Below are 22,901 nucleotides of genomic sequence, written 5' to 3' on the forward strand. Positions count from 1 at the left end.
CTTTGCTGTGCAAATCCCCCCACACCCACAGTAGTTTACTGTTAGGGGAGGGTGACCTCAGGTGCACCACCCAGAGCCCCACAGCAGCCCCACAGCCCTGTGCTGGCCTCCCTGCCCTCCCGCCCCAGCAGAGCAAACAGCTGCAGCCCCAGGCACCTCCTTACAGACACAGTGGTGCTCCCAGCTGCAGCTGATTCTGGTCAGAATTAGGCTCATCTTTCATGAGATTATTATATATATATATAATATATATATATAATTTGGAATCGGGAGTTGGGAATTCACCGCTCAGAGAATTCCTCCTTGCTTTGCTTTGACCTACAGATAACCCAAAGTCACACTCAAAAGCAGAAACGAAGAGTGGATGAAGTTGTTGTTTGACATATCTTCAGCCACCAGAGACTGCGCAGAGGTACATTATATTGAGTCGACTCTAAATAGTTTTCACATGAATTACTAAAGTGCCAGGGATGCATAATTCAGCAGCACTTAAATAAATCAGAGCAGAGGAGCTGCACGCTGCCGGCAGATGCTGTGCTCACCTCAGGAGCACTCTGCGACTGTGAGCTGCCCCACACTGCACTGCCCCACAGCACAGGCAGTAAGGGGGCTCAGCTGCCAGCTCACCCAGCCCAGCACTGAAGGACCCTTGTAGCAGTGTCCCATAGTAGGAGCCCAGCCATGCTGCCATTGCGCCTGCATCCAGCACTGCACAACACAGCAGCTCACTGTGCTCACCCTACTTGGCCCCACATCCCTCCCCAGCCATGTCCCAAAGTGATGATGCTCTTTTTGTGATCACTGGTTTGGGTTTTTTGTTTTTTTTTTTTGAATGGTTCTGCTGTCCAATTTATTTCAATTACTTTTCCTCTCCTTTTGTCCATCTGGAACCATTCCCGTAGCAGATCTTTATTGCAAAAAGGTCAACATGCATCTTAGAAATTCAGATTGTAATCAATAAAACAAACATTACATATATGAATTTAAATGTATAAACAGTTAGAAATCCAACAATATCTCCTATTACACTATTACACAAGTTCACAATTTTGTAAAAACTATGGTACAGGTTTACTATACACCAAGGGAACTTCATTCCTTTTCACATGATTTTGTTATGGAGGAGAGGCGCACTCTCACACAAGCAGGCCGCGGTTTCCACGCTAACCTTCCAGCTCCCAGTGCAGCCCTCCCTGCCCCCATCACACACAGCTCACGCTCAGACCAAACACCTCCTGCACACACAGGCTGCGCTGCTGCCCCACGGACCCTCTGAAACAGCACCACCAAATAAAGCAAACAGTGCTGCCATGTCACCCAACAACCAAACCAGAGCAGTTCTGTATCACCTGCAGGCTCCCAAGTTACAGGGAGACCCATGGAAGGTCACTTTGGAACATCCCTCCTACTCCTGAAACACAACTGGGATCGCTGCCCATCACTCGCGCTGCCAAGGAGGTAACAGCGCTCTCTCAATGCACAACTGGGCTCAGATGCACAACTCATTCTCTCGCCTCAGCACTCAGACATCACGTTTGGGACGTCACTGCAAAGGAAAGCCCTAAGAAAAGCAAAGCAGTCGTGTGAAGCTCTATGAAACCCAACACATGGAGCCACCGCTCACCTCCTGCCACAGCCCAACCATATGAAAAGGAATCCCGTTCCGTGTCAAAGGCTACTGCAGTTTTTCTTACAGCTTCATTCATTCACTGTAGTTTTTCATTTTCCAAATACAAAAATACAACAGTTCTTATTGAAATCTATACGCTGGTAGATTTAGTACACAAAAAAAAAGCGAAATATTTACAAAATTATACAGTTCTAAGAAAAAACTCTGTACAAAAAAATATATAAATCCTTTGTTCCCTCTATCACTTTTCACTGTCAGGACTCAAACACGGCTGCTGCAATGGATAGTTCAACACAGACACCAACCGAGCTGCAGACAATAAGAACAACATCGGAGATGATGGGAGGAAAGACACTGGGAATACCTAGGGTATGTTTTCCCTCATTTCTCTGCATATGCAGTTTCACCTCCACGCTAATGAGAATGTCAAAATTACACACAGAGGGTTTAACATGAAGAGGAGGAGCCACTGAAAGGCAGAATTCCCTTCAGCTGATGAGGAAAGTGAAGATGACACCGCGTGGACTTCCAAAGCACCACCACAGCAAAAGGGGAACGCGGTCAGGGAGCAGCAAACACAACGTGCTCAGCTGTGTTACCAAGTTCAGAGCCACAGCCACTGGGGGGTCTCTAAATTCTCTTCAGTCGGGAACTTGCTGGCAAATACTCTGGTAAACTAAAAAGAGGAGAGCATTTTTCACTGACGTTCAGTTTATTTTGTATAGAAAAGTACACCAGAGTGTACTGAGAAGGGCACTGCTCAAATGCACGGCCAAGGAAAAGCTTATTCAGTGGCACTGATGGTGGTGAGCCACAAAAGCCATGCAGCAGTTAAGAGACGTGGCTTCAGAATATGAGCTTGTCCTCAGTTCTACCACTATACACCATCTGTGGGTGTGTTTGTAACGGTACAGCAGTATGGCAGCTGAGGATGGAGCTGTGCTCATCTGAAAGGTGGCCAAACAGAACTGAAGACAAATGAACACAGCTCCATACCAGGGAACGCCTGCACTGCTCCACTGCGACCTGCAGCATCCGCCCACCTGCTGTGGGACAGGAGCATTTTGCTCCCAACACCTCACAGATTTGGCTCAAATATAAACAGAACTCTGAGGGGAAGAAGAGCTTTGAAGCGCTGCGAGCAGGTGCCCATTTCTTTCTTTCTGGGGAAAATATGAAACTCATTCTCTATTCAAGCTCACAGACACGGAAACACAGCAAACGAACAGCCTGGCTGAAACTGGAGCCTTGTGCTGAACTACAGATGGAGATCATTGGTGAGTAGACACTGAGCTCAAACCTGTGTCACTGCTGTGCTTTTGTGAAGCAGGATTTGAAGAACAGAGTGAACTGGACAGTGTTACAGTCATACCCTGTTGGATTACTTGTGCCATCCCCTCTCACAAAGCACATATAGAAACCGTGTGGCTTTCAAACATCCTTAAATGTCTGATGAACTCAGCCTCTAGTAACCTCTACAGTAAGTGATTGCATATGAATAAAATGCTACCTTTCTTCAATTAGTAAATGAGGCATTTTTTTCTTTCATAACATTTAATGACAGTTTGTGTCTTTCCCCCGAGCCTGGAATATTGCTAAATAAAACCTGGAACACCTTTTCAATTATAAGCTAACAAATCAATCACATTATAAAAAACCCAAAACAAAGTAATAGAGGGTGACACAAAAAGAGGACAAGAAAATACTAATAATATTTGTTTTCTTTCTCTCTTTTTTTTTATCCTTCTTAAATAGAAAAGAATCACCATCCGGTGAGCTTGATACTTCTATAAAAAGTTACTGGGCCTTTGGCTAGGTTGGCATCACAGCTCTACATCTGAAATGTTTTTATAACAAACTTCGCTCACTTTAAATCTTGTGGTTTGAAAAGAAAGTAAAGCATTTTTTTTGGCTCATCAACTTTCTTAAATAAACGCCTAAAAGATAGAGCTTGAACTATATTCCTAAAGTTATACATTTCCAAAGTCAAGTTTCATCTTCTCCAAGAACGGGATTCATCCTCATCTTCATCCTCATCATCATCATCTTCGTGCAAAAACAAATCTGAGGTTTCAGTCTCCTGGATGAAGAATAAACATGGTTTGAGACTGTAAGTTCCATGCAGTAACACAGGATCTTGTCATACAACACAGCATCAGCCACACCGCATTACATCCCACAAGCTTTAAGGGAAGAGTGGTGGATGCTGGCATCGAGAAAGGGAAAGAAGCCAGACTTCACAGGAAGCAGGAATGAACAACCACCCACCCTCTCCAAAACAAGTCTGTTAAATAACAGGAAACCCCTTAGAAGCCTTTAAGTGTTCATAATTGCAATCTAAGAATATACATAACTTATCCTTCAGTGGAGGATTAACACCAAGTAATAAAAAGATGGACAGCCTCTGTATATGTAAGAATGTGAGGTTTATCTTAGCAGTTTGCAAATGCAAGTTTTCAGTGGAGTTTTTTCCTTTTCTTTTTTTAATATGGAAATCACACTGGACTGATGAAAACCAGGGGTTTCTGGTTTGCAGAAACATATTCAATGAAATTTATTCTGCAAACAGAAAGCAGCATTCTAAAGGAGCTCTCATGCTAAAGGAATTACTACTTTACCCACACATTTTCTTACCTCTTCCTTAGATTCCTCTTCCTCAACTTCTGTGGACACAGAGGGTACCTTAGGTTTGTACCATGATATCTGTAGCCTTCGGTCTTTGAATTTGGATCCCTGGTTAGCAGCCTGGATTGTATTTTAAATGAACATGTTTTTAAAAGGAAAATCAAATGAAGATTTTTTCAGATCACCAATTATGAGCTAAGCCCAGCGAGCACTAATCACTGCAGATCTGTATCTGAGTATCTCAAACATACATCACCTTCTTCAGCCTTCAAGAGCAACTTCACTTCAGCCTCAATCTACTAAATATAACGCCCACGTACTATCAACCTAAAAACATTCACACAGCTCTAAAGTGATTGTGACATCAAATCCGTATCAGCAGAAAACCCACGTTAATATATGAGGTATTCCCCCCTTTAGTAATACTATATGCAGAAGCAACAGATATTTGCACTATCGAGCTCAAATGAGTGGGATCCAAACCTGCTAAAGTTTAAAGGCAAACACAGGCAGTTAAAAACACTTATTCTGGAGCCAGGGAAAAACAAATCCATCATTTCACTTACATTCTCAGCTTCAGAGCGAGATTTAAAAGTTAGAACAACACTTAGTGGGGAATCTTCTTCTTGGAGATCCTCAATATCTCCAAATTTCTATAAGAAGAAAAGTCGATGAGGAATAACAGTTAATGCTCTCCTCCAGAGACGTGTTCATCGTGTGCTACAATTGAATTGTTTTGTACCACAACAGTACCAAAACCTTGTTAGTTTTTGGACAGAATTGAGAGAGAGAGAAATCTGAACTGCATTAGACAGCAACACTGCAGCTCAAAAGCTCAGATTTATTCACATTCTAATAAATGGAACTTAATTTTCCAGGAGAAAAGGAAACAAGTGTATAACTGAAGTAAAACCAAGTAATTCACTGTTTCACTTTCTATTCTGCCCTTCAATACTACCCTACAATAGACTTGCTAAGCCATTTGGCTTTTCCTATTAAAATAATGCACTAGGCAGCTAATGTAAAGCAGCTATAAAAGGCATTGTATTTACACTCCTGAAATTGTTTGTCCACAGATTGTTCTACGAATTCAGGATGAATTTGTTTGTACTACAGAAAGAAAGACTTTTATTTACCTCCAAGACCTTGGAAAATAAACAGTTGCTTACAGAGTTCTTAGCTTGCCTCTCTTCGCAAGCACACACCTAAGGCATCAGATACCCACTTCATCTGAGATTGAAAGTGCAGCCCTAACAGTCAGCTTCAGTTTCTCTTTCTAATGTGACCTAATACTTACAGAGAAGTGCTGCAGCAACTCATCTTTTTCCTCTTCAATGAATCCTCCAACTGTTAGTGCTTTGGGACGATGGTCTACCACCATATGATTTAACATTCCCCTTCCTCTCCCACCACGACCCCGTCCTCGTCCTCTCCCTTGGGCTGGAACCGTCTTTCCTCGGCCAGCAGGCAAAATGCCTAAACGGGCAGCCTGTTAGAAAAGAGGGGAAAAAAAGGCAAATAAAGTGTAAAGGTTTGAAAAGATTTAAAACTTGTATATATAAAACACATTAAAAGCATAAATCCTTACATACTAACCTCTACTTGTAGCTGATTTAGCTTTTTCCGCAGTTCAGTTGTGTCTTCTCCAGAAGAGAGTCTTTTGTGGAAGTCTAGTTCTGCATCCAGAAGTTCCTTTTGTGCCTTAGAGGAAAAGGTACAGAAAGTGAAAATGGAAGCGGAAAGCAGGACATTAATGCACACTTTTAATGTTTTACTCCGCTTCTTTAGTGGTAAACTTATGTAACTGATATAAGCAGATCAGTACACAACAGCCATACTTCCCTCTAAATTCAGTTCATTATGCTTTTGTTTGCATCCATGACTCTTCCCCAGCCTCATTTTTGGAAGGACCTGGAGTTCTACGCTTTAGAACTGGAACAAGCTTGAATGAGCTGTAATTAACTAGCTCACCCAAGATAGTTAGAACCATAGCCTGCTTCTCCATAGTTACCAGTCAAATTCAAAATACTGCTGGCAAGGTTAGTGATCTAACATGGTCACATTTTTAGGACGCATCATTAGAAACAGTTACAGAAGACAGATGTACAAGTGTCTTGCACAATCCATACCTCTGTCTTGGACTTTAATTTTGATGGCGTTGAGGCTGTAGATGAAGTTTTTAACTCATCTTTTAATTGAGATATTTTTCCTGCTAGCTCTTTCAACGTCTTCATTATTTCTGCTCTCTCTTCTGGTTTCATGGCCTTGTTTTTCTCCAGCTTGGATATCAACATCTGTATATTAAAAAAAGAGCAGCAACATAAATTCCAGCAAGAACAATGCTGAATGAACAGATACCTACAAAACCAGAATGCACTTAATGGGAGTCAGTCCAGTCTTACCTTCTGGCATTCGATTTGCTTTTCCAACATCTCCTGCTTCTTTTTCCTCATGTCTTGTTGGAGTTTCATTGCCTCCTAAGAGAATAAAACTCTTCCAATCAGAAAAAGTAGTCCAGCATTTCACGTACTTGAATGTCACGTTTTCTTTTTCAAGCTACAGAAGTGATGGCCATAATAAAAAGTACGAGTCTGCAAACCGCAGAAGTATTAAATATATCTGGTCTGGAAAATAACAATGACATCTCGCCAATTGACTGCAGTGAAGTACCCTGCTAACTTTTTTCCACCTCCAAACACCCCTTGAAGAAGCATTTCCTATGCTGTCATTGAAGTTCCTCGTGTTTGCAGAAATTAAAATCAGAGAAATGCCACCAGAACTCCATCCCCTCAGAAAAAAGAAAAAAGCCCTCAATGTGCATTACCAAGATAGTGCCATAGTGATAAGGCTTATATTGATTGTGTGCAGAAAGCTACACGGTAACATCTGAGTTTTAAATTGCCTACCAGTTCTTTCTTTGTAAAGTACTTTGATCACTGCACTGCTCATCAACCAATGGATAGTACAGTACCTGCTTTTTCTTAAGAGCTTCTTGTATGTCATGAGGTTTAGATCCTGCACCAGGCTTCATAGCAGCCTTCAAGTTTGAAGAGCTATAAACCATTTTTGAGTGGCTTGTAGAAGTAGGAAATGTCTGAAACAGTAAAAATGCATACACAAAAATACGTAATAGGTTAAAATCAGTCATTTTAAATAAACATATTCTGTGAAACAAGCTTATGCTTCCAGAATTAAGAAAAGAGAAAAATACAGCAATGCAATCAGAACACACAGAACGACATTAGTCTAACAATCAACCCACTTGGGAGCTATCAGCATAAATGATCATTAAAACACTTTCTGCAAAAATTCCTTTAGGTCTTCATTAAAAAACTCCCTCTCAATCCTGATATCCACGAGGAACGCTGCTAACACTTATCTTTTGTATCAGAACTGTGCTGAGCTTGGTAGCATAACCTAACATCACACTTTTTGATCAAGCATTTAGAAAAGAAATAAGGCATCAGCTGTCACTTGCATGCCTCCTTTCTTACAAGAAATAACTTCCTTGTGACCAAGAACATGTGCTGCTTTATGACATCAGTGCTAATTAAACTGTACCAGCCCAAACTCTTTGCAGAAGTTTTCTGTAAGTTTCCAGTACCAGTGTAGAAGCAAAGCGTCAACTCTGAAATCACTGGGAAAAGCAATTAGATCAGTCAACAGAAAGGTGACAGCACACGTAAGCTTTTAAATTTGTTTAGAATGACGCAGTATCAAAAATATCTTATGCTACTTAAAATGGTGACACTGCATCTGAAATCATTCTCCCTGGTTTATATAAAGCAGCTAACGAAAACTGAAAGAAGGAAACAATCACGTCACAGAACATCAGTGACAAAAGGAACAACCAACTGAGGAACTGCTAATTCTGTTCCATGTGCTAGATCTGTTCCCTAAGCTAACAGATCACAGCTGTAAGTGAAAGCATTGAAGACGGTCAGTTTTCATAATCATACCTGAGAGTCCTCTACTACAGCCCCAGTCTGACTTAGATCAGACTGGTTTCCACCTGCTGCTCCAAGGCGACGTTTCACCGGGACCTTATTAAGGACATAGGCACCAGATGCCAGCGGCTTATTCAGTGCCTACATATAAAAAGATATTTAAAAAATGAAAGATCATATATGCTGAATTTTAAAATCATCTCTCACTTAGGGAGACTGAGAAGCTATGGTACTCTGAAGGTTGTTGTACTGTACCTTGGACATATTACTATGCATTGTCACAGCGGGAGCTGGGGTCAGGGCTTGCTGCTGAAGGTGAAGTTGGTGATGAAGAGGCTGTGAGGGTGACTGCTGCTGTTGTTGCTGCAGCAGTGGGGGTTGCTGTTCACTTTCCCTGTGCCAGTGCACCCTTATAAACCGATTGTTTAAAACTGCCTCTGTGCTTGAAATTGCCTTCCTAGCCTCGTCATTAGTTAAGTACTGAATTAGAGCAGCTTCAGGATCATTCTGGAAAGCAACCTAAAAGAAAGAGTTCATGAGAATCCTTTTCTTAAGGAAGAAAATACATCAATCAGTAGGAAACTGAGCTACAAGTAGTCTGCAATAACCATATCCCCAAAGAAACCTTATCTAACATTCATACAAAAGTATTTTTTTCTAAAAATTAATCATCACACGAATGAAAACATACTCAGTACAATGTGACTGAGGTAGCAAGCTTTTTAGAACACATTATCAAGGTTCAGAAAGAACCAAAGCATCTTTTGGGCTAAGGCATAAAATTGTGAACTCAAAAAAAATATAGAGGCTTGCCTCTTGTCTTCATTTAGAACTTGAACTGAGGATGAAGGAAGTCGCTGCTTTCTGTAAAAATAAAGCAGTACTCTAACTACGTAGCTACCTGTGTTTTGCTTACATAGTGCTTTTCCAAGGGACACCACTGAACTGGAGCTACTTCTAGAATGCAGTGTGGTAACACCCGTAGCATCTTGGCCGAAATCCTAAGTAATAATTCAGGACTTCCATACAAAACAGAGTTTTATAGAATCACAGAATTACCAAGGTTGGAGAAGATCTCCAAGCTCACTTAGTCCAAGCATCGACCTATCACCAGTATTACCCCACTAAACCATGTCCCCAAGTAAACATCCAGACATTTATTGAACACCTCGAGGGACAGTGGCTCCACCACCTCCCAGGGCAGCCTGTTCCAGCACCTCACCACTCTTCTGAATAAAATTTTCCAAACATCCAAACTCAATCTAGAAGATCCTTTACAAAATGTATATGCAAGCTACTCAAAAACTTGAGATGGTTTAGATACTGCTAAATCTGCAAGCCTTTCAATCTAGCAAGAGCTCACAGAAGCACAATGGGCCAAGAAAAGGCTTTTCTGAATTTGGTGTCCTGCTCTTCCTGCTTGCTGCTGCTTCTATGAGTCCTCAGGAACAATGTTTAGCCGCAGTAACCCAGAAGGCTCCGGGGGAAAATATCCACATACAGACATAAAACTGAGGAGGTTTTGTTTGTTTGTTTGTTTGCTTTTTACCTGAATGTTTACAATAGTTCCAAACTTGCTGAAGTGCTCATTGAGTTGTGTAATATTGTTCAATTCTGGTGGAATTTTTCGAACTTCTAATTTCGTGTTAGTGTACTGATTCTTTTTCAGAAAACCTGGCTTATTCTGGTTATTATTTGCTTGCCTGGAGAAAACAAATGCAAAAGAGTCATTTAGAGACCTAAGTAAGGTAGCAAGTTAATGCATACTTCAATTTTCACCAGAGATTAGAAACAACAACCTCCCCAATATTTAGTCTCTGATTATACTGACACATTTTCTGACTCAGACATCTCAAATCACAGAGGCTAATAATTACTGTTTTTACAGCATTTATAGCAATTGAGCGCACTCAAGTTAGCCAGATGCAGTTGTTAATTCTTACTTTCCCAGCCATGGTTTCTTCAACGGTGGACATTCCAAACTACTTGGAGACCTTTTTCTGCTGTCTGGTTCAAGTACAACTCTAGTTACATTGCTGCTATTATTTGTAATGGGAATGGGAGGTTCAGTCTGAATGATAATATTGGCAGCTGGAAGAAAGAAAAAAGGCCTCTGTTATTTAACACATCAATGACAACACTGAAAAAGCTCTCATTTAAACATCAAAATAGGATTGAGTTTAAAAACATAAAACAAACAAACAAAAAACATTATTCAGTCAGTCAGTTCTGCTTACCAAGTTACTTCAGAGATCACTTTCTGGCCTAACTAATCCATTTGAGAAATACAAGCATATAGTAGTGCCAGCAGAGATGAGACTTTTGACCTACAAGACCAGAAACAGCTTGAAGAAATGAAGTTTTGGGCTTGAAAATTATGCGATGGCCATATGCCAAATACTCAACTCTTAAAGAGAAGCGTGAGATGTAAATAAATTTCTTACTGCTTTTACATGTGCCAGAGCTCTGCTGATTTCTCCGATGAAAAAAATGTCATGACACTTTCAGGCCTACAGCTTCATTCTTACATGAGGGGATGATCTTGGAGAAAACCTTTCACAGATTTGACAAGGCAACAAAACAATTGGTCTGAAAAGCCACCACCATGATTTACAATTCCCTACAACTGGAATGGGTTCTTAGGCAGAACCAGCACTATGGACCCAATCGTGATTTTATGAAATTCATTAAGATGGAAATAGCAACAATGATTTCTGCAATAATACTTAATATTCTTTACAGGGTGAATCCCTGCAAAGAAACCAAACCAAACCAACCCCAACAAATCAAACAAAGCAAGCCTTTCTTGTCTGGTAAGTGAGAAACACGAAAGTGTAACAGCAAATACTGAAATACAACAATTTTTTTTCTTAGAGATAGAGATCGTGAGGAGAAAGGAGGAGGGAAAAAGACAACTATGCTGAAAACACAAAGATTTCTTTCAAGACCTTTAACTTGTACAAAATTTCTTTCAGGAGAGAGAACATGTCACCATTAAGATACTACATCTACACTCATCCAGTTTCTGTAGACTGGGATTTCCATGAGCTAGGAGAACTAGAATGCTGTCTGCAACAATCATTTTAAATACACCACCAGGTTGAAAAGAAGTCAGACCATCAAATACAAGCACATGCCACAACAGTACCCCACACCATGACCACCAGAACAGCCAAGGCTCTTAAACATGTCCTTGGCAAATAAAATCCAGCTTCAAACTCCTGTTTAAAGCCACTTTCCTGCACCATTTGTTTTCCTCTTTCTAGCAGCACCCAATACTCAGAAAGTACCTTTGTAGGCTAAAGATAAATAAAAACCCACCCACCCAACCAATAATAATTTAAAAAAAAAACAACAACAAAAAACAACCCTTCTAACATTCCCAAGCAAGTGGTGATTTTTAATCACTAAGGGTGGTTTGACATGTAGATTAACATTAAAAATTATAAAAAGAAAAAAAAAGGAAGTAGAGATGTCAGAGATTTTCAGATACCTGAAAACTGCTGTGAAATACAAGATCAGTGTGAAATAAAACACTGCTTTCAGCCTGGAAAATGGAAAAATAAACGTTCTCAGACAAAACCAGAAAGCCTTCCTACCTCTTGGATTTGTATCCATCTCCCCAGATGTTAAGCCAATTAGATTTGGACGCTGTGTTTGTGCTCTTGTAAAGAACTGCCGATACTGAGATCTACCAGCACTGGTAATACTAGGAGCTTCAGGGTTATAGCCATCTGGCTCATATGTATCTATAAAAAAACAGAGGAGAGAAATGTAAGAGTTTTTCAAATCATTAAGACTAGTGGCCAATCTTCCTTTAAGGCAATGCATAGATGTCCAAGAATAAGAAGTTGTTTTTGTATGAAGCGAGAAGAGCGGTCATACGGACAACATGTATAGCTATAGAAGTCCTTAACTAAACTTTACACTCAGGTATATTTGGGAATATTCTCCTATTTTAATGACTGCTACTGTCTGTCAGAAGTAAGTCTCCATAACTGAGTATGGATGACAAACTGCCTGAAAAAGAAATGTGGTACCTCTATCACAACCTTCAGCAAGTCTGTCACTGCTGCAAAGGGAGTAAGGAAAGATCAGGTTGAGTATTTATTCTTCCGTCTTGTCCTAAGATACAAAGAGATTTTCATTCTGTCCTACCCAACGGGTAATATTACTTCAGAAGCTGATTTTTGGAGAATGCAGTTAAATTATTTCAATCAAAGCAAGCTGAAAAATGATGCAATTTGCCCAAAACTTACCTTCTTAATTCTCTTCACCTAAGGGTCATGTAAGAGTGAGATTAGCTACCAACCTCTAGTGGTGTACTCACAATGCTAATTACAAGGGATAACTGTGAGAAGACAAGACGACAGAACTGACTCACATTTTTCGTCTAGCCCACGGTGCATTAAGGAGCATGCACTATTCAAATAATAAAAAAGGAACATCTATACAAGAACTTGAATTAATAAAACCCATCAAAAACCTCCACAGAAACACAGCAGAACCTGGAACAGAAATGGATGCCAATACAGAGAGATTCAGAGGATCCAAAACACTCTGGACGTCTTTATTCTACAATGACAACAAAGACTACAACTTAAAGCAGATGCCTCAGAACGTCAGCACTGATGTTCTGTCTGCAGCCAGCACAGCTTCAGGCACCACCAAGAACTTTCACTGAACTTGTGTGAGCTCAATCACAAGTTCTACCTCCTCTAAGATTCTTCATGCAATTGCAAGAGGACAATCAGTTTTACGTGTACCTGTGCAAGAACAGGACACGAGATCCAACTTCTGTAGAAGTTTAGGTGAACAGAATTACATAGTGGAACTGAAGTCACTGATACTTTGTTAGTTAAAACACGTAGAAATGGCCCTTGGAACAAACTCTGAAGCTGGAAGAATGTAGGGAATGTGGTCTGAAAGCATTTGGAGGCAACTGAACAGGGAGAGATGAAGACCAAGCTACCCAGTAATTAGAGATCAGCAGATGCATCTTTTCCATGCTGATGTTCTACTAAGCAGCTTGAAAATGAAGGGATCCCTTTCTTATCCTACAGTTTTACTAGTTGGAAAATCTGAGATGGAAAAAAAAAAAAAGCTCCCTACAAACAGCTTTTGCTCAGGCAGTGACAGAACACTGCTGCTATAACTCACAGCAACAGCAGGATGATGTGCTGTCCACAAGGGAAGTCACCACTCTTTTTCGATTTGTGTTTCATGAAAGAAGACAAAGGTAATAACTTCTAATCCCACAAACTGAAGAAATTTAACATTTAAATGCCAAGCAGATTTAAAATAATACAAAATTGCTTACGTTCTGATACTGTGTACAGTAGGTTCTGGGGTAAGGGAGGAGGCAGCCGTGCTCCTACGGGCGCCAGGCTGGGCACTGCACTTGTCCCAGGCTGCTCACGGTTATTTATCAGACCAGACTGAGTTAAAGGTGGTCCTACAATGACATCGCAGATCAGTAACATCAATGACATCAGATCACTAACACACCACAGATAAAACGTGAAACAATTCTGTGCAATTAATTAATTCCTTGTAAACAATCATCACAACTCTACCACATCAGAAATAAACTTAAGGTAGATGAGAAGCCCCACTTAGGTAAGTTACTGATTACAACAACCTTTTCCTCTATCCCAGAATCAAACAAGCTGTAAGCTTAAGAGTTAAATAAGTACATTTTTCTTCCCCAGAGCTCTATTACCGTGGAACTTCATTAGCTAAAGCAGCTCCTCCCTCAGCCTTGCCATGGAGAATCAAGGCTTGCTCACAACAAGACATCATACCAGCAACATTTAAACCGCTTAAAATTACAGTTCCAAACCAAAAGCTACAGGGCAAAAGGTGGTAACAGGCAAGGAATTTGTCTAGCTATTTCTCCCTGTATGCAGCACACATGTGCTCACTACTTACTGTATTGCCAAGGAAGGACACTTGAGATAATACTGTACAACATACTAAAATTAACAATGATCCATTGCAGCCTTCCACAAAATTACAGCCATACATAATTTCACCAGAAGCATCATTTTAAAATAACACTACCACAAACAACAACCATATTTCCTAAGATTAATTTCATAATTAATCCTCCTACAACCACTTGGATATGATTTTGAGAAGCCTACCTACTAATTGCTCACTGTTAAACTGATACAGAAATTATTTTTCATCTCATAGCTGCTACGACTATGACAGCATGTATTGTGTCACTGGATTAGAGAGCAATAAAAGACAGTAAGCACACCTTCAATATTCTTAGATTTTTCTTCATAGAATTTACATTATAAAACACAACGAGAAAAAGGAAAAGGCTGGACTGCCTCAGAGATCACTGCTGAACAGATCATGGGTCTATCAGGCATCTGCTGCTAAGAAACAGCATACAAGATAGTACCAACAACATTTCTTCAAACTTTCAGGAGATTAGATTTGCATCAGAAAACAGAAAAGCTGTCAATCCAAACAACACTTGGGTTATGAGATTATCTGAAAGATTTTTCCCTTCCCAACCTGTTCTATTCATTTAATTCAATCTGGAGTATAAGAAACGTCATATTTTACAAGCTGAGTTTTCAAAATTATTTTGACAATCTTTTGGTTACTACATGGCTGGAAAAGAAACTGCAACTCACTGTTTCAACCATAGGTACCTTCCTTTCAGGAAGACGCAGCTTTAACTCAGTAAGGCAGATTAACGAAAAGTGCTTTAACTTACTTGGTACAGGAAGTACAACAGGAGGCGGTGCCTGTGGATGAGCTTGTGGAACTGGTATCCTCAAACTGCGAGCTGGACCCGGCATGGGAGGCAGAAGCATACCAGGAGGGGGTGGAAGTCCAGGAGGTGGTGGAGGAAAAGGAATCATACTTGGCAAGGAAACTTCATCTACTACTAAAGGATCGTTTCCATGATCAAACTGACAAAGATCACCAAGTACACAAAATCCTCGCTCTGCAAAACAGGAAAATTAATTACCTTTTCAGGAAAAAAACCCAAACAAACCCAAAGTAATATAATCCCAGATTTTGCTGGAATTTTGTACTGAAGAATAACTGATATAGCACTACCACATGAATTTTCAGAACAACTCAAATTAATCTTTCATAAAAGCACACAAGCATACATTATGCACCATAAAATCTGTGGAAAAAAAAAGATGCATCACCTCTTACACATTAAACATATGCAGTGAAACCTTCTTCAGAACTGCTAGTTGCTGCATTTTTTGCCAAGGCATATACAGAACTGTGATCAACATCTGTATGTCAGCAACTACCAAATCAAAAGTAAGCTGCTTCCAGCAAGATCAGTTCGTTCTCCATTTAAACACAGCTAACACATACATGCATTTTCACATACGAGGTACTCTAAAGGCTTCTGCATTTTGACTTGAATACTTGGGAAATAAAAGAAAATTGCAGTAGAATAAAAACAAGGTAGGAAATTAGGCACTAGAAAACACGTATCTTACCATCATAATCTTGACACCTTCTCTTAGGTGGAGGATTTCTGCCAAATGAACTGGGATTGCTATGATTGTTATAATAATTTGACCAACTCTCTGTTGTGTTTTCAAGATGGTGCGCAGGTGCAATTACAGTAACAGCACTGGGAATAGACTGTGCAGCAGAATACTGTTCAGTAGAGTTACTAGCAGATGCAGAAACTGGATTATATGTGCCTTCAACATCATTTCGTTCACTCTTGAATTTTGATCTCTCACGGTGCTCTGGTTAAAAAACAAAATGAAATCAAAACAATTCAGGTAAGCCTTCGTGATTTGTTCTGTATATCAGAGCCCTTGAGGAAAAAAATAAAAACCCTAGACAACAACAGACACTTGCTTAAATATTCAGCATTCTTAACATTAAATTGTTCTTGAAGGACATTAGTTTGGGCCATGGACCAACAACTAAACATAATGCAGGCAGGTTTTAAATATCAGAAAATTAGGTGGTTTCTTTACAAAATGAACATTCTTTCTTTTACTTCTTAGACTTTCTTGGATTATGGCTTTCTCTTTTAAAGTAGAAAGGGAGAATAAACTCAGCAAACCTCCACCCATCAGGTGGCCTCACAACACAGTTGTAATCTGTGCCTCCTGTTTTAGTTCTAAAACTTCTGAATTAACCCTAAAGCAATAAAGAATTGTGTGGTAACCACCATCTCTAAAAATGTTTTTCACTCTAACAAAGTGAAAAAGACTTAATACTATTTTGCAAAAAAATAGTGCATCTTTAAAAAAACAGTGGCTTTGTTAGTATATAGAGAACACAAATATCAGCTACTGATATTCACTGGTATACACCTGTGGATAAATTAAGACGTTAGCAAAGAAGAAAACAATCCCTTTAATTATCGTACCCTGACAAACAGCATCTTAATGATTTCAGGAACACAAAGTTCTCTAAATTTGCTCAGATCGCTACAGCCTGCTAGACTATACAATATGTAGGAGTCCCCACACATCACTGGCATTAGATGTCTTCCTAAAGCAACACCTTGAATACTCACCAACACTTCTGTTTGCATCATGGTCTTTGCTTCTACCCCTGCTGCGGCTCCGACTTCGACTCAACCCTCTGCTTTTACTCCGACTTTTGCTCCTGCCTCGCCGCCAGCTGGACTTGTCTCTGTACAGGTCACTCCTGTCATAGTATCTGTCATAGTCCCTCCATTTCCCATCATCTCTCCTTTTCTCTCTGGTTCTAGAAAAACACAAATGTAGGCTACATTTATGAAAAGAGAAACTAATTCATGGACAGAAAGCAACTAAGGGAGGACTAACAAAAACTAGAAATGTGAGAAAGTTATAGATGAAGAAATCAGAAGAAGTTTTAGGAATGATGTTGACTGTGTGTTGCTTGTGTGTGTCTTGGTGGAAGAGACAGGGGAAGTGCAGTAGGAACATCACCCCCACCACTGATTACTTTCATTTGTATAACAAGGGAAAGAATGGAACTGACAACATTCCTAGGTATCAACATCGGAAAAGTACTGTCATTTTTTTTTCCCCAAGGAGATCAAAATCTAATGTAGGGTTCTCGTACACGCAGTCAGCATAGAAATATAATGCAGACAGAGGAAAGTGCGCAGTAAATCAGTGTTCTATATTATAACCTAGCTAAGACGTAGAAACCCTCAGTTAAAGACTGCTGGGAAATACAGAAGATATCAGCACTTTGATTCAACTACTAGCCTTTGTTCGCTGGAATCTGTACGGCTTCTCTGTGGACTAGAATGCTTCTTTTTCCTGCTATCCCGCTCTTCTTCAACTGATTCTTGAAAATTCTGTTTAATAGGCAACTACAAAAGAAGAGTGAATGTTACTTTTCTTTTAAACTGAGATTTTTTCAAATCAAAACAATACAGAAAGGCAGCCTTAAATGACGATTAATTCATCCTTGCTTGGGATCATTTAGGAAGAGATGTTAGAAATACTCAAGATTTGCCTTGACAGGGCTCAGGACAGCCCAATTTGAAGTGCTGCTTTGAAAACACAGTGGTATGGCAGGACCTCTTCTATGGTCCCTTCCAACTGAGGCATACGTATGATTACATACTCATTTTATTTTCTGCCCTCCATTTGCAGGAATCATGCAATACACTGAGCTGTATGACAAATCAAGGTCCTGAGTTGCAATAGCTACTGAGTGTCCTGCCACATAAAACTATCATCATCAATATAGTTCTTTTTTTTCTTTCACATTCCTGAAACACAACCTAAACAAGATTACAATCAAAACCAACCAGTTCAACAAAACAGTTTCCCTCCCACCATTAAAGTGCTGTTTAAATTAACTGAATATTTTTTAAAAACTAAGAAATTATGTCAGTTTTTGAAGAACTGATCAGCAAACTATGAAAGCTTAATGTAGTTCCAAATTACAACCTTCCATCACCAAAGCTACAACAATAAATTGTTGTGCAATTCTGGAGTTAATCCTCAAAAAGACGAGGACATAAGGCAGGAAAGACCAAACAGCAGCTTTGATTTAAATGATTTAACTGATGAATCATTTCTTCCAAATAACAATTTACTTTCCACAATACATTATAATACAACTTTGTTTTAGTTGACTAACAATTTCATCATCAATTATTTGTTACAATCATCCAACAGTTCAAACACTGAAGACAGAACAACTCATTCCAGCAAGGTGTTTCCTCCAACTTATGTTAGGCTCACAAGTGCAAGAATAAATCTGAATACCAATTCAGAATCCTTGTATCAAACAACACTTCTTCAGGGACATTTCTAACAGACAACAACAGTTTTTGCTCTTAGCACTTCCTGACATAAGTATCCATGGAAGGGAAAGAACCAGCGTATTACATCTGCTTTGACGTTATTTGAATCTTTCCCATAGCAAACCAAACAGGCATGTAGCCTAAAATATCTTGCAAACTGTGCTGAAATAAAGAAAACTTATTTCTGCAGCAATTTTCCCCAGCCTTCACTCAAAGGTGATACGTTAGGAAGCTATAAAAACACATAGACACAAAGCTCTTCCCTTGCAATACTACCAGCATAGGAAAAAGAAAACTATCAAACATGAGTGAGGATGATTTGAAATTGAAAGGGGTTTGGACACTTATAAAAATAGTATTCTTTCTCAAAAACTTGAACGCTTTCAATTCTGTAATTAAAGATTAAAAACAAGACAAAAGCAAGAACTGCTGGCAAGTGAATGCTACCTCACTTTTTTCAGCAATTAATCTTCAATAGAAGATTTAACTGTAAGTATTACAGAATACGGTTAAAATAATTTCTAGAATTTCCTGTTCTGTTTTTTTTTTATATTCTGTGAGGAATAGAACATTCTCCCTTCTTCCTCACCTCTGAAATCCTTTCTGATCATTCTCAGCTCATACAGGGACAACAGAACTGAATGCTACTAACCTAGATCAAAGGCAGACTTCACAAAGGGATTTTAAAATATTCTTACCTGAATTATCTTTCATTTTCCTTCAGATACACAGAGATAGTAAAGATTGCTACTCCCAACAGAGCAAAGTGGATTTTGCTATTGCGTTTTGTCTCGTAACTGTTGTTATTGTATGGCTATGTTCAAAATTAGAGGCAGGTACAAAATGAATATGGTTACCTCTTCCTTGATGACTTCTTTTTCCTGACCTGCAGGCTTTGCTTCTACTTTTGTGGGTTCATGAGAAGGAAGGTAACTCTTTGTATACAGACTTTCAAACAGTTTATCTACAAAACCTGAAGTTTCTGAGGACAGAGAAAACAAGAAACATTTTATCACAGAGTGATTTAAGTCCACTGTTTGGAATGGATTTACCAGAAAAGTCCTTGGGGGGAAATAAAAAACAAAAAAAAACACCCAACCAACCCTTGATAGACTGCTTAGAGCAATAGTAGCAGTACCTCACAATAATGATTAATAGTTCAAAAAAATGGAATTATGTTTGTGGAGTTTTACCTTGTGCTTTCAGAGACCAAAAAAAAACATCAAATGCATCACAAAGAAAAATAGACTTTTCTTTCAATTACATTTACAACTTTAAAATGTTCTATGAGGCAAAAGTGATTAGAACTTATGATCAAGGAAAAACATTTATGCTTAGCCTACCAAATAAGATTCGCAGTTGCCTTTAACACCTTGAATTTGAACCGAAGCGCCCTGAGGAGCTCTCCAGAAGCTCAACATGGGTCAGGTTTTCAGAAGTCATCAAACATTTCTGACAGAGCAACTTCCAGCAGTATGACAGACATTTTAAAACAAACTCAAGCGTTAAGCTTTTAACTGAGGGGAGTTCCTCCTGCTCACCATGAACATCAGGCTACAGAAAACAGATCTTGTGCTAAAAACAAAAAACCCCAAACCAAATGTGTTTCACGGTACCTTTTTGCAGAAAGACGTCCAGCTGATCAGCACAGAAAGCTTTTAGCTCTTTCTCTGGTTTGTCTTTCTTAACTAATGCCACAACATAGTTGGCTAAGGCTGATGGGTCTGCATCACATCTACGAAGAGAAAGAACCATTCTTGATTCTGCTGAGAAACACCAAAACTGTACGTTGGACGCTCACTGTTATAGAAGGACCATCAGAACTCCCAGTATGCAGCTCACCTCCCCAGGATGACTGAACTGACATTCTTCTTCCTCCCTCCCTAGTCAATTACAGTAGAACACTTTAATTGCCTTGTGACAACCCTCTCCCCACCTCAGCTGTCAGCCCATCCAGGCTTTCTGGGTCTGCTCCAGAATAATACCTTTCAGCCCCTTTACAAAGATCCCATTCCAGGGCAACTGGGCACATTTTTCTTAACTTTCTCTAAGCACTGCAACCACCAAGAACAGCGATACAAGAATTTCTGAATGAGAAGAAAAGTCACTGCATAATTGCTGTAAAGTACTAAAGCAGTTTTGAAGTACACATAATATTTAACATATACACAACATATATCCCAGAAAAAGATATTCCAAAAGTACATATTAAATATGCACATATTAAAGATACACTCTGTACAGCTTAAGTTACTGTGTGTAACATGGAGGTTTTCCTTTCCAGGATTTCCATGCCCACAAATTGCACATTAATCCTTTAACACTGGTAAAGTGCAAAAAAAAGGTGTAATTATTAGCACAGAATCATTAAGCTCCTTGCCTAAGCCCTCATCTACCTTCATCTAGCTTCTCTTCTCACTAGTGACAAGTGACAGTACGAGGGGAAATGGCCTCAAGTTGTGCCAGGGTAAGTTTAGGTGGGATACTAGGAAGAACTTCTTTACAGAAAGAGTAGTTAGGTACTGGAATAGGCTCCCCAGGGAAGTGGTTGAATCGCCATCCCTGGTTGTGTTTAAGAGCCGTTTGGATGTGGTGCTCAGGGATATGATTTAGTGGAGGTTTTTTAGAGTTAGGGTACTGGTTAGGCTGCGGTTGGACTTGATGATCTTCAAGGTCTTTCCCAACCTGGGTGATTCTATGATTCATGAAAGCCAAAGATAGGCAACTTTGTGCAGTGACACTCTGCCTCTAATCTTTAAATAGGATATTGCTTTGGGTTCCACTTTCCCGCGCAAAATGATTAAGCACTAATTCCTCATTTTGCTTCTCTTTAAGATGCAGATGTAAAGCATCTAAAAGCAGGCAGCACCCCAAAGCAGTCTGATGATTCAAAGTGTTCTTTAACTCTTTGAATCTCAACATGCTTTTTAAGAAAAGAACATGAGCTATGGAAATGTGAAGGATGAGCACAAAGTGTGCAGGCTCCAAAATGATCTGATGAAAAAAACCTCAACAAATTACCAAACACACAAACTCATGTAGACAAGAGCTGGTTAAAACTTCTTAACGAGCTGTCAGTCATGCAGTTCTGCTACACATTAGTTTTCTTGTTCCCAGGATCCAATTAAAACCACGTAAAATGCAGCAATTAACCACAAAGAAACCACAAATTTACAGATTTCAGTTCTTATGCACACATCGAGAACAAGAAATGAACTGCACTTAATGTGTTATGTGGCAGTGACCACATAGAACTGACTGTAAGTGCTATGTTTTAACTAAAGGAGATGACAGTCCACCACTCTGACCCTTCTGCTTCTCCCAGACATTCGCATGGAGCTGAGGGGAGGGGAACAGGGACGGCAGTGCTGGGAACAGAGCCTGGGGAACCCATCAGAGAGACTCCAACAGAAACCAAGTTGGCAAAGAAGCTACCTGTCATGGGATACACTGCTCAGAAGATATGCACCAACACGTGTAAATAGCACACACGGGTGGGGAGAGAGCAGGAGCTGCTTTGCTCTGGGCACTTTAAGATAATGCCTCACAGAGATTCAGTTCCAGATTCTCCCGTTGCAAAGTACACGTGTCTGTAAGTGCAGAAACCACCGAGATGTGTTCCATGCTTCTTCTTGCCCGCACTTCTAACAAACCACGCTGAGTTTTGGACGCACATATACTGACCCTTCGTGGTCACATAAAAGCCATAAAGCAACAGGACAGGTGCGACAGAGCGGTAAACCCACAGCCATCTGCACAAGCTGTTACGCGCTGCGTGCAGGCAGCTCTGCGCTAAGGCCGATCCGCACCAACATCCCTCGACCTCCGCACGGTCCGCAGGGCACTGTCCAGAGCACGGGCAGCGATCGGCGGCTCCAGGCTGCGCTCGCCCCCCGGCACAGCGGGGCGGGGCAAGGTACGGCAAGGCACGGCAATGTACGGCAAGGCACGGCAAGGCACGGTAATGCACGGCAAGGCACGGTAATGCACGGCAAGGCACGGTAATGCACGGCAAGGCACGGCAGGCCCCGCGCCCCGCGCCTCCGCCTCCTCCCGTCCCCGCAAACGGCCGCGCCCTCCCCTCCTGGCTCCCCCCAGGCATGAGGACGCAGTAACCGCCCCGGCCCCGCCACGCCGCCCCGGACCGGCCCGCGCTCACATCGGCTCCAGCAGCTTGGCCAGCCAGGACTTGAGCGCGTCCACGTTGTCGATGATCATGGTGCCGCCGCTCCGCCGCCCTACGGCTCTGCCCGCATCGCTCCCGGCCCGCGGCGGTTGCTGCCCGGTCCCCTCCCCCCGCCGAGGCCTACTACCGGAAGTGCCGCCCGCCGCGGCGCAGCCCTCTGGGCGCATTGGGGGCGGGGCCCGGCAGCCACGCGCCAATCGGACGGCGGCGTCGCCGCGTGAGCAGCCAATAGCGACAGCCGGG

The 22,901-nt window shown here is 40.8% G+C and overlaps 1 protein-coding gene across 4 annotated transcripts; it reads right to left on the reverse strand.

The window, feature by feature from the left end:
- Positions 1–885: 885 nt before the first annotated feature.
- Positions 886–22,802, reverse strand: RBM27 (RNA binding motif protein 27). Of its 4 annotated transcripts, XM_015875508.2 has the most exons (22): positions 22,632–22,801; positions 20,089–20,207; positions 19,330–19,454; positions 17,421–17,527; positions 16,736–16,929; positions 15,693–15,950; positions 14,939–15,172; positions 13,523–13,657; positions 11,802–11,951; positions 10,146–10,293; positions 9,752–9,905; positions 8,458–8,721; positions 8,215–8,343; positions 7,227–7,349; positions 6,658–6,732; positions 6,385–6,549; positions 5,852–5,956; positions 5,553–5,744; positions 4,822–4,908; positions 4,265–4,375; positions 3,607–3,710; positions 886–2,306 (listed from the first exon to the last, which is right to left on the reverse strand). In XM_015875508.2, the coding sequence occupies exons 1-21, from the start codon at positions 22,688–22,690 to the stop codon at positions 3,624–3,626; spliced, it is 3,021 nt and encodes a 1,006-aa protein (XP_015730994.1). In that variant the 5' UTR covers positions 22,691–22,801; the 3' UTR covers positions 886–2,306; positions 3,607–3,623. The 4 variants fall into 4 exon arrangements, with proteins under 4 accessions (XP_015730994.1, XP_015730993.1, XP_015730995.1 ...); XM_015875507.2 differs by having other exon boundaries at positions 886–3,710; XM_015875509.2 differs by lacking the exon at positions 4,822–4,908 and having other exon boundaries at positions 886–3,710; positions 22,632–22,802.
- Between the last annotated feature and the right edge of the window lie 99 nt (positions 22,803–22,901).

The sequence above is a fragment of the Coturnix japonica genome, chromosome 13 (genome assembly GCF_001577835.2).
Source record: "Coturnix japonica isolate 7356 chromosome 13, Coturnix japonica 2.1, whole genome shotgun sequence".
Taxonomy (NCBI): domain Eukaryota; kingdom Metazoa; phylum Chordata; class Aves; order Galliformes; family Phasianidae; genus Coturnix; species Coturnix japonica.